Source organism: Schistocerca nitens, chromosome 7 (assembly GCF_023898315.1).
Source record: "Schistocerca nitens isolate TAMUIC-IGC-003100 chromosome 7, iqSchNite1.1, whole genome shotgun sequence".
NCBI classification, from domain to species: Eukaryota; Metazoa; Arthropoda; class Insecta; order Orthoptera; family Acrididae; genus Schistocerca; species Schistocerca nitens.
Window position 1 is genome coordinate 117,080,605 of NC_064620.1, and position 12,786 is coordinate 117,093,390.

The 12,786-nt window shown below is 40.3% G+C and overlaps 2 protein-coding genes across 2 annotated transcripts in view; one reads left to right on the plus strand and one right to left on the minus strand.

The window, feature by feature from the left end:
- Positions 1-1,371, minus strand: part of LOC126195249 (uncharacterized) — a 245,445-nt gene extending 244,074 nt beyond the window's left edge. Inside the window, exons 1-2 of the mRNA XM_049933777.1 lie at positions 1,311-1,371; positions 1,056-1,181 (exon numbers count right to left, since the gene is read on the minus strand). The gene's annotated coding sequence lies outside the window, so the exon portion shown is untranslated. The remainder of the gene's footprint in view (positions 1-1,055; positions 1,182-1,310) is intronic.
- Positions 1,372-1,585: 214 nt separating this feature from the next.
- Positions 1,586-12,786, plus strand: part of LOC126194975 (proteasome subunit beta type-5-like) — a 62,901-nt gene continuing 51,700 nt past the window's right edge. Inside the window, exons 1-2 of the mRNA XM_049933381.1 lie at positions 1,586-1,816; positions 7,299-7,449. Coding sequence (XP_049789338.1) covers positions 1,670-1,816; positions 7,299-7,449 — 298 coding nt within the window. The 5' untranslated portion in view covers positions 1,586-1,669. The remainder of the gene's footprint in view (positions 1,817-7,298; positions 7,450-12,786) is intronic.

Below are 12,786 nucleotides of genomic sequence, written 5' to 3' on the forward strand. Positions count from 1 at the left end.
TGGCACAGATGTGCCAAAACATGTTTCGGTAACAAAAAAAAACAATGTTCTTACATAAAAAGGAGAATCTTTATCCAATAATTTAACTGCAAACATGGAATGAAAGCTAAGAGCTGCAGATCCAAAAGATGAATACTACAAATACCTGTGACATGTATACAGTAATGTCAAGTACTGATCGACAATAGAAGGAAAATGAAGTAGGCCCCTACCAGTGAAAAATAGCCATGTTCAATGTTGGGACACCACAGGTTGTAACAAAACAATGTAGGTCATACTGGATGGAAATTAACATATCGCATACAGTGGAAACATTGAGAAACAGACATAATCATGAACACAGTATCTGTTCATATAAAGATGCCGAGCAGGGAACTTCTCGAGAGACAGGTGTTAAGACTACACTGTTACCGGTTCATGAAGATTTCATCAGTCACAGGCATGAGTCTCCCTAAAAGGAATAATCTGTAAGGTGTATTAGGTAATCTAAAAATATACTGATTCGTCGATTTTTTTTAATCTGCATTACTTACGCTTCAGAAATAAAAGGAAAAACTGAATCAAATGGTGAATATATCCTGCTGACCAAAAATCACTAATCAGTAACGCGTAATGAATACTCTCTTTCCAGGGTTTATCTAAATCCAGTACGGCATTAAATAAGCTCCATCGAAGAGATATGTGCAGACGACATGGCTTTCCCCACATAAATGCATTAAATAAAATACAGAATGCAAAACTTTAATGTAAATAAATCTGCAAAGAAGTTGCGTCCTACTGGTAACACCAGATTGCTAGTAAATTACAGAGTAACGGAGGGCAAGAAAATACCGCTGGTGAGGAGTTTGGCCCTAAGTATGATAACGGTGTTAATGATGTCGGGCAGATATTTGTCGTGAAATTTCAGTGTTTGTTAACATCGATAACCACTACAAGCTTGTTTTGGAAAAAATATCACTATATCGAAGAAGATGACATTGATTTCTTTCACAACAACTGAGGTGCTTGTTAATCCATGATTCAATTAAATAAATAAAATGCCAATGATTACTTACGATTCCTTGAGACAAACACCAAACTGCCGAACGTGACGCCGCACAGAAGCTAAGAACCTGCGACGCCTGTCACAACAAACATGCGTCACTCACAGCGCAGGAAATTTAAAGACCTTTCTGGCACATCTGTAAATGTTATTCATTTCGGTTTACTTGCGACTGATGAATTTCCTTAAACAAACGCTTCTCCACATTACTGAAGCGATCAACATTTTAACAACAGAACATATTTACACACAACTCCTGTCACCTTACCTGCCATAATGCATCAATAAACAAACAACTTCTACTTCTCCGTGCAATATGACGCAACTACTGAGCGGTCAAAGAAAATAGAGTGTAGGCACGCAATTGTTCGTATCACTTCGTTCCTTTAATGAATAGTATAGTAGGGTTTGATGATTTTATCCTCATAGTTTTTTTCCGTTGAATTTTTAGTGATATAGTTCCCGAAATTATTTTCATTCTCAAAAGCATGGGTAAATCAACATGTTAAAAATTTGTTGCATCTTATGTTGGCCAACCTGCCATGACTAGAAGAAGTGCAAACGCTGAGTCGCTGAGTGTTACAGGAGTTACTTGTGAGTTGTGAGTTTGGCGTCCGTTTTGTCATCATGGCATTGGAAGTGCTAACTGGTTGTAGGAGCAATTTTGTAAATCCTTGTCGTGTCAATCAGGATTTACATGATGGATTCGATTTTAATTTCTCAGCTGGAAATTTTGCACACAACATGCAGTTGGCGAAACCTCCATTTTCGAACGTAAGTGGACGATATTTGCCTAAAGGCAGTGATAGGTACATTTTTCTAATATCACCAGTAACACTTAAAAAAAGGAAAAAGAAAACTGGCGTTGAGCGACCTTTGTTTTTCTCTCTCTGTCAATACATCTAGCATTCTGTCCCTATTCTTTTTCTTTCATCTTTAGCCTGTATTATAGTGTGTGTTAAATACTTTTTAATGAAAAATAACTCTTTGCCGTGATTAGTTGTTATGATCAATTTTTATGACCGAAACTCCCTGCTATGACTGTTACTACAGCTTTCGGGTTCAATTAGTCTTTGTTCTGCAAATTCCAAGTGCTGTCGATCTTTATTACCATGGGACTAGAGGAAGGCGTGACAATGGTATTCTAACTACTGTTTTTGTTGCTGTATGGCTTATCTGGCTATGGAAGGATGACCCTGTGGGATCTGATATGTATATGAAATTTTGAACCAGTTTTGTTCTAGCGGAACAATATCACCTGCCCAAACTGAAAAAATTGAATTGAGCGTTTCTGATTTTTTTCTACTATAATTTAGGCAAATTTTATTCGCAAACAGCAGAGTGAAAATAATTAATAAAAGAATACTTATAGGCTTCTCTTAATCAATCGTTTTATGACACCACCACAGTTAGAGGTCTGCTTGCAGCAGCATACAGTTGAAATTACTTTATGCATCTTTCAATTATTTCGGCTTATCTTATGGATTATTAAAGTTTCAATCCACATTGGATAGCCATTTTGTAAGTTGATGCATGAAGACAATTGGGTTGTAGCATTACTATATTCCTAGGCATTAAGTTATACACTGAAGCACAAAAGAAATTAGTGTAGACATGCATAATCAAATACAGAGATATGTAAACAGGCAGAATATGGCTCCACGATCAGCAATCCATATGTAAGACAACAAGTGACCGGCACATTTGTTAGATCCGTTACTGCTAGTACAATCTATGAAGATTTGAGTGAGTTTGAGCATGGTGTTATAATCGGCGCACAATCGATGGGACACAACTCCAAGGTAGCAATGAAGTAGGGATTTTCCCGTATGACCATTTCACAAGTGTACTGTGAATGTCAAGAATCCAGTAAAGCATCTAATCTCAAACATCGCTGCAGCTGGGAAAAGATCCTGCTGGAACGGAACCAACAATGTCTGAAGAGAACTGTTCAACATGACAAAAATGCAACCCTTCCGCAAATTGCTGCAGATTTCAATGCTTGGCCATCAACAAGTGTCACCGTGTGAACCATTCAATGATACATCATTGATATGGGTTTCGGAGCCAACGGCCCACTCGTGTACCCTTGATGACTGCATGACACAAAGCTTTATGCCTCATCTGGACCCGTCAACATCAATATTGGACTATTGATAACAGGAAATGTGTTGAATGGTCAGACAAGTTTTGTTTCAAATTGTATCTAGTCGATGGACGTGTACAGGTGTGGAGACAACCTCATGAATCCATGGACCCTGCATGTCAGTAGGGGACTGTTCAAAGTGGTGGAGGCTCTGTAATGGTGTGGGGCATGTGCAGTTGGAGTGATATGGGACTCCTGATACATCTAGATAAGACTCTGACAGGTGACGCATACGTAAGCATCCTTTCTGATCACATGCATCCATTCATGTCCATTGTGCATTCCGACAAACTTGGGCAATTCCAGCAGGACAATGTGACATCCCCCATGTCCTGGATTGCTACAGAGTGGCTCCAGGAACATACTTCTGAGCTTAAACACTTCTACTGGCCACCAAACTCCACAAACATGAACATTTTTGAGCATAACATGGATGCCTTGCAACACGCTGTTCAGAAGAGATCTCCACCCCCTCGTACTCTTACGGATTTATGGACAGCCCTGCAGGAATCATGGTATCAGTTCCCTCCAGTGCTACTTCAGACTTTAGTAGAGTCCATGCGACATCGTGTTGCTGCACTTGTGCATTCTCACAGGGGCCGTACACGATAATGGACAGGTATACGAGTTTCTTTGGCTCTTCGGTGTATATCTGTCTGTAACTCATATTAAAATAGTGTAATGAATGAACTTCACACAGATCAGGGCTGTCAATTCAACTAAATACCTAGGAATTACAATTACGAGCAACTTAAATTGGAAAGACCACATAGATAATATTGTGGGGGAAGGCGAAACAGACTGCACTCTGTTTGCAGAATACTTAGAAGATGCGACAAACCCACTAAAGAGACAGCCTACATTACACTTGTCCATCCTCTGCTGGAATATTACTGCGCAGTGTGGGATCCTTACCAGGTAGGATTGACGGAGGACATCAAAAAAGTGCAAAGAAGGGCAGCTTGATTTGTGTTCTCGCGCAATGGGGGCGAGAGTGTCGCTGATATGATTCGCGAGTTGGGGTGGCAGTCACTGAAACAAAGGCGGTTTTCTTTGTGGCAAGATCTATTTACGAAATTTCAACCACCAACTTTCTCTTCCGAATGCGAAAACATTTTGTTGACACCCACCTACGTAGGGAGAAATGGTCATCATAATAAGAGAAAGCAGAGCTCGAATGGAAAGATTTAGGTGTTCCTTTTTCCCACGTGCCATTTGAGTCGGTTGCATTTTGGTTTCTCATGTTCAGTATTCTTTGGCTAACTTCAGTTTCTTGTAATAAGCTTTTAAAAAATTATTTTTCTTTTGTAACTACGTTTTTCGATTACTTAGCAATATTGTCAAAAAAGTACTTGCAGTTTTGTAATGATATAATGCAAGTATCATAAATATGGTGTATAGGGTTTCTTAGCAGTATTGTCATGAAGAAATCATCAAAAATATTTCGTAAACATTTCAGAACTATTTATATATGTATTTTTGGAACCATGATTGTTTTTATATTATGTATTTGACTTTTACTGACAGAATCTACGTACTGGAGTGATACCTGTTGTGCTTATCATTCTGTCTCATGCACTGGCTATTGACAGTCTTGTGACACCCTGGTAAGCATGACATGTTATGTTATGGGAACAGTGTTTTGGTGAACTGTGATGTACATATTAACTTGTAATTTTGACGTGCCAAAGGATTGCTCATTTCATGTATGTGTACCTGGAAATTCAATGGAAATACTTTGTGCATGGCTGGCACAAGGTGTTTGTATTAACCTTTATGAAGGTGGGCTGTCATTTGGTTCTTCTATAGGTTAATGTAGCATTATTTGCATAATATTTCTAGTGCTTCTTCTAATTTTATTACAGATCTTTGTTGATATCTAAATTCAATCTGACTGTGATTAACAGGCCTAGGTGAACTCAAGTTAACAATCAATGTTTTTACCAGCCACCCAATTCCACTGCAACAGCTACAGAATCATTCAAAGAAAGTCTGTGTTCAGTAGTGCAGAAGTGCACTGACCATCCAATATTAGTTGGAGGGGACTTTAACTGACCTAATGTAGACTGGGTCTGTATGGATCCATTGTGTTATGGGTAGACATTCTTGTGTAGTAGTTCTGAAGTTTTCCAAAAACTTAAAAGCAAGTTTGACAACTCCCACACAATGGAAATATCATAGATTTTGTAGCTACAAACAGGTGTGTGTGTGTGTGTGTGTGTGTGTGTGTGTGTGTGTGTGTGTGTGTGTGTGTGTGTGTGGAGAGTGATTAGTGATCACAAAATAGTGAAAGTGGAGACTGAAGTTCGTTGAATCCACCAAGAAGCCTAGGGCAGTTTCTGTGGTAGAATGAGCAGATAGTTGTTGTCCGACTGAGACAAGGAATGGACAGTATTTAGTTCCACTACAATGGACGTAGTGGAATTATGGGCAAAGTTTGAACTAATTGTAAACCACACTCTTGTAGAAGAATGTGCTGAGTGACTGAACTAAGATGCAAAATACCCATAATGGTTTAATAACAAAATTCAGACTCTTGCATGCATGTCATAGAAATAGACATCCCTGGTGTTGAAAAGCAGTTTAAAACATGAAAAGCAAATAAGTCAACAGGTCCAGATGGAGTCCCAGTTCTGTTTGAGTACTCTTCAGCACTGGACCCCTATGCAGTGTGCATTTATTGCAGATCTCTTGTCTATTGCAGTCCCAAGCAATTGGAAAAAAAAGTGCAGGTGACTCCTGAATATAAGAAGGGTAAAAGAATGGACTTGCTAAAATTACAGACCAATGTACTTAACATTGATTTGGTGTAGAATTCTTTAGCATATTCAAAGTTCAGATAAAACAAATTTCCTTGAGATGGAAAAGCTTACATCAAAAAAATCAGCATGGATTTAGGAAGTGTGTCTCTTATGAAACTCAGGTCGCCCTTCTCATGTGATATCCTGCAAACCATGAAGGAATAGATTACATGTTTGTAGATTTCTGGCAAGCATTTGACAGTCCCCCAATAGAGACTATTAATGAAAGTTTTAGCATACAGAGTAGGTTCCCAGATATGTATCTCGAAGAATTCTTAAGGAATATTATCCAGTATGGTGTCCTAAATGGCAGGTGTTCTTCTGAGACTCCTGTCAGGAGTACCCCACCACAGAAGTGTTCATAGGACCGCTCTTGTTTTCTGCATACGTAAATATTGTGATGGGTAGGGCGAGCAGCAGTCTGCAACTGTTTATTGATAACCTTGTAGTAGATGAGAAAGTGCTGTTGCAGAAGTGACTGGAGGATACAGGATAACCGGGACAGAAAATTTCTGTTTCATGTGATGAATGGCAGCCCATGCTAAATGTAGAGAAATACGAGTTGATGCAGATGAGTAGGTCAAACATCTGTACTAGTTGTGCGCTGCTTGACACTGTAAAGTCAATTACAAATCTGTGTATTGTTGCGAAGTTATATGAAATGAAACAGGCTTGTAAGGTCAGCTGTAGGGAAGGCAGATAGTAGTCTTATTTATTGGGCGAATAACCGCAGTGTGACCCTTTCCAGAGCACTACCTGAGTTTTTGGAATCCCCACCAGGGTAGATAAAAGAAAGACAACAAAGCAATTTAGCCCAGTGTTGCTAGATTTGTCATTAGTTGGTTCAGTCAACATGCAAATATTGTGGTAATGCCTTACAAACTTGGATAAAATTTCAGGAGGGAAGATGTGTCCTTTTTGCAAAACACTAGTGAGAAAATTTAGATAATCATCATTTGCAGCTTACTTAACAATGCTTCTACTGCTGCAAACGTACATTTCATATAAGGACTGTGAAGAATAGTTAGATAAATTTTTGCTAATTTGGAGGCAAATGACAGTCGGCTTTGTATGGAGGCAGATAGATGTTTTTCTATCACTCCATTGGTGAGTGGAACAGGCAAGGGAATGGTGAGTAATGGAACAAGATACCCTCCACCATGCTTGTGGCTTGTGAGGTATGTATGTAGAGGTATCTATTTATAGGAAAGCAGTGATATGCAAAAGGCTATCATGCCATGAGAGAGAATCTGCCCATTTCCTGTAATTGCACAATTGATTCAACTTTAAGTCAGTGTCTTGTTTGCAGCCAGTGGAAGACATAGAAGCATTTACCAAAGATGAACATGGGAAGAGCATGAAAATTCATTTTGACCATGGAACTACAACATTGGGTTTCATGTACAAAGGGGGTGTGGTACTTGCTGTTGATTCTCGTGCGACTGGTGGCCAGTACATTGGTAAGTAACGATTAAGATGGATATGAGAATGTACTGTGAAGAGCTGTAATGTGGCTTCTTAAATAGTGATAATCCACTTTGAAATAAATTTTAATTGTTGTGTTTTGGCCTGTTTCTAATTCTGATCTGAGTTTGTGGGGTACTTTTGCATACTAATTACTCACTAGTACATCTAACTACGAAAGTTTTGAGCCCATGCTAATGTTACAATATTTATATGTTTTGAAATGTTATGCCAATGTAAATTAAATTATTTCCAAAAGAGTCTAGGGTCCACAAGAAGACTCAGTAGATAGAATCCTTCACAAGGAAATCTGCTTTGGAAGCATACAGCACAAGTCTAGTGTTAAGTTTTAGTTTACATGCTGAGAAATTGTTGGAAAAAATGGTAGAAAGCAAGAAGCTGCTGAATATTTTGTACCTAAACCTGCATGAAATAGTTGCAGTCAACTCAAACAAGTAACTATTATGAACGGTTTATACTGTAACTATTAGAGAGTATTGAGATTGCTGTAATAGCCACAAATTCACTTTTCAGTTGTCAAACAGTTTCAATTTGAGCACAGATTTAGCAAGAACTACTTACATGAAACACAGCTCATCCTTTTTACATGATATCCGGCAGACCAACAGGCAGATTGTAATTTCTGGGAAACATTAGACATATTATGAAACTGCAGACTGTTAAAAATCTGAGCTTTCAGAGTATATCCTTGAATAAATGATAGAGTCCAGTATGTTGTCTTGACAGCTAGTGTTCATCCAATACAGTGGTGGCACCAGTAGAACCCAGGGAAATGTGCATAGACCACTATTGATCGCAGTGTATAAATGCAATCTGTCATATAGTGCGCAGCAGTCTTAGACTAGTTGTTGATGATGTCAACAATAGTGTGTTATCATGTCATTGACTGTACGGGAATTAATACTTAGAGGTCCAACTGCTTACATACATTTTGGGACTGAAAAACCAATCATTCATGAAATTTTTTAAAATGTCATTGGTAAGTGTTTACTTGACGTATCATAAAGAAAAATACGTTATAAAAGAGCAATTTTCAAAGTTTATTTTACATACTTTTTTCTTAATTCTCTTTTGTTAAACAATAGTAATTTTAAAAAATTGTTACCAAAAAATATTTCAGTTTTTGCGGGTGATTAGTTTCATTGTGAAAGATTTTGAGGGATTCAGGTGTTTAGAGTGATATTACATTCATGACATGACCAGCTAGTTTCCTTCCGTACTTCTGTCACTGGATTGCACCCCTCCCCCACCGCCATCTTTGATCAAACTCTTCATTCTCTTATTGGATCTCAGAAGTGTTATCCTAGAAGTGTACTAGAAACACTATCATGTGTCATTACTGAAATTTTCTTGTTGGTGTCTGAATTTCCATGTTTCACAATAGATTGAGGGAAAAGATTGAAAATACACACAGGAAGGTAGATTCTCATCATCTGCTGCTTGTGTACTATCCTTTTTTATTTTTTTAACAGTGGCACAGTAGGCTGATTATTAGCAAATTTCCAGCCTAATTTGGCAGGAATTAGTTTCTCTTGAGAACTTCATTACCTCCTCCTTGGATATGCAGACAACTGTTTTGCAAAGAACATACTTGGTTGACTGAACAAGATCTAACCTGCTGGAGGCTCATCATCAAATTCCTCTGCAAAGTAGGTTAGACAAAGACGAATAAGTTGTATGATAAATGAAATCCCACCAGCACTATCAATTGTAGCAATAACAGCAAAGAAAATTTTGCTAGAAAGCAGTGTACGTGAATATGAACGTTCTCTGTATGGTTTACACTCAGATATTACCTCCGAACCAAAATAATTAAATTCTTCCTCTAGAGATTCCAAACTTTTGTGCTCACTCAAAAACAAGAAATATTTGAGAGAAGATTTAGTAAAATGGCAAAAACGAATGAAAACTGTGCAGTTCTCACAGCGACGCACACAGAACAGCACAGTTTGTCACTGTAGCATCTCTGTGTCACTTCCTGCTTCTTTCCAGTTAATGCTATAACCAGATCACAGGGGACAGCATCAACCAACAATTGGGTAGGCAGATGCCTACATAGTTCTTCTACAAAAGCTGTGCAGTTTCTGATCATTAACTGGCTCCTGTGGCCTGTGCAAGTGTGGCCTAATCTATACTGCGCACTGACTTTTTGCAGAAGTTTTGTAACGTGATCTGTGCTCGGGCTTGGTCACCAAGGTGGTAATGACCAGTTTAACAGGATATCCATCTGGTGTGATGAATGGCAATACACTTTAAACTTGGACAAATGTACCGTAAGCTATGCAGATGGGAAGGGTCGCCATGGCTATAACATTTGAATATACAGGGTGATTCAAAAAGAATGCCACAACTTTAAAAATGTGTATTTAATGAAAGAAACATAATATAACCTTTTGTTATACATCATTACAAAGAGTATTTAAAAAGTTTTTTTTTTTTTTTTTTTTTTTTTTTTTTTTTTTTTTTTTTTTTTACTCAAAAACAAGTTCAGAGATGTTCAATATGGCCCCCTCCAGACACTCGAGCAATATCAACCCGATACTCCAACTCGTTCCACACTCTCTGTAGCATATCGGGCGTAACAGTTTGGATAGCTGCTGTTATTTCTCGTTTCAAATCATCAATGGTGGCTGGGAGAGGTGGCCGAAACACCATATCCTTAACATACCCCCATAAGAAAAAATCGCAGGGGGTAAGATCAGGGCTTCTTGGAGGCCAGTGATGAAGTGCTCTGTCACGGGCTGCCTGGCGGCCGATCCATCGCCTCGGGTAGTTGACGTTCAGGTAGTTACGGACATTTAATACACCACCTATCAGGAGGTTTAACACCACACTTCGTTTGAAATGCACGCTGAACAACTGTCGTCGATTCACTTCTGCCTTACTCAATAACACAAAAAGCTTTCTCTTGAGCTGTCGCCATCTTAGCATCAACTGACGCTGACGTCTAGTCAACAGCGCCTCAAGCGAACAAATGTACAACTAAATGAAACTTTATAGCTCCCTTAATTCGCCGACAGATAGTGCTTAGCTCTGCCTTTTGTCGTTGCAGAGTTTTAAATTCCTAAAGTTGTGGTATTCTTTTTGAATCACCCTGTCGTATTAACAGTATGCGGTCTGACCTAGTCACATCAATTAAATATCTAGGTGTAACATGTTGGAACCTTGTGAAATGGAACAAGCACATAAGGCCAGTTGTGTATGGAAGGTGAGTGGTTGATCACTATTTATTGGCAGAGTTCTGCAATTGTTTAGCATGGCTCATAAAGAGGACTGAACAGAAAGCTTGTGCAGTCCATTCCTAAGCACAGTTAGAATATTTATGATCATCACAAGATCAAATGAAAGGAACCGCGGGGGCCCAGCCATTACAGCGTTATTTCCCCTCCGTGCTGCTTGTCTATCCTCTTGCTATTGTTTTTCTCCTCCTTTGGGAAACATGTCTTGGCTGTTATTGGGAATGTTCTGCATTGTATGTCTGACACGAACAGTTTCACCTCTATTTTTCACTCCCTGTTCCTTTTTTAGTTCCCCTTCTCCTCTCGTTCCTTTGCTTTGGCCTTTGAGGTTCTCTTTTTCTTCTTCCTCCCTGTGCACTCTCGAAGGCCAACCCACGCATAACAGGTGACTGGGTAATGCATAATTCCCAACCCTGGGTCAACAGGTAGGGTTCGAACGTAACCCCCCTCCCCTTGGTACATGCCAGGCCCAGAGAGGGGTGATTGCCTGAGCTGCAACCTTCCCAAATTACCAATTGGTCCCTCTGTCAGATGTTTGGGAGGTATGAACAATCACCTAAGGTGGATATGCCCCCTTGTAAAGGGAGCCCCAAGTTGGAAGGAGATGCTGGCATCCATGGGGGATTTTCTCGCAATGAGTCAGTTATCTTCCCAATCAACATCTATAAAACATAAACTTAACGAGGCTAATGATTCGAAGACCCTTCCCGCTACACCACGGTTCCTCGTGGTCCCACGTACTGAAAACGGTCAGTCCTTCGCCACAGTAAACCCATTTATTATTCAGAAACGTGTTCATGCAGTTGCTGGCCCTGTGAAATCCTGCTCTCGTTTACGGAATGGCACATTTCTTTTGGAGACCACTTCCGATCCTCTAGCACAACTGCTTGCTGCCCTGCTTCTCCACGGCTACCCTGTTCGTGAGGCCCATAGAACTTCGAATTCTTCCCGTGGTGTAATTCACACCAGGCTGCTCGGCGGTCTAACAGAGGCCGAAATCCAATCTTACCTCTCTGATCAGGGTGTCATTGCCGTCCATTGTGAAATGAAACAGATAAATTCCTGCTCAGTGCCCACTCGCACTCTCTTCCTCACCTTTGATAGAGTGGTGCTGCTGTCAAAGATCAAAGCAAGCTATGAAATAATCACAGTCCGGCTGTACATTCTGAACCAGATGCGCTGCTGCTGCTGCTGCTGCTGCTGCTACTACTACTACTACTACTACTACTACTACTACTACTACTACTACTGTCACCGTTACAACCACAGTAGAATGTCTTGTCGACACCCAGCCAAATGTGTAACCTGTGGTAGGGATGCACACGAGGGAAATTGTCCGCCTCCTCCCCGCTGTATCAGCTGCAATGGTGGTCATGTCGCCTCCTCTCGGGATTCTACCGTGTATCTTGATGAGCAGGCTGTCCACGAGATTTGGATAAACGAAAAAGTGCCTTACCCAGTAGCTCACAAGTTACTGGCTAGTCACAAACCCTGTGCTCTCGCGTCTGGCACCTATAGTTCTGTTCTTGTTACCACTCGCTCCATGAAGGACATGGCCACGCAGACATGCGACCTCAAATTCAGCTCTGAGGTTGTCATCCAGTGTCAAGGTAGCATCGCCACTTGTTCCACTGTGCAACAAATGGTAAAACTCTCGCCTCAAGGAGCGAAGCCTCCAACTACACAACCAGTAGGCAGGAAAGGACAGGAGGAGTACTCCCATGAAGACTTCCTCCGTCCTTCCAGTCAAACAACACCCAAGTCTTCCTCTAATCAGAAAGGCTCGATGAAGTCTACCAAACCCAAATGGTCTTCTCCTTTGCCAAATCAAAGATCCTGTTCGACGGTGTCACCACAAGGTACCTTAGCCCGGCTGGCCTATATCTCGTCAGAGCACACCACAAACTGTTTTTCAACGTTTGACTCCACGGACCAACTGCAGAAGCAAGCCGATGCTTCTGTGGACCTCATGGAGCAGGATCCTCCTCCTTCTGTGCCCTGTAGTAGCGACTCCATACTGGCTGTAACTCGGTGGCCGCCACTTTGACACCCCTACATCTCTTCCTCCTTATG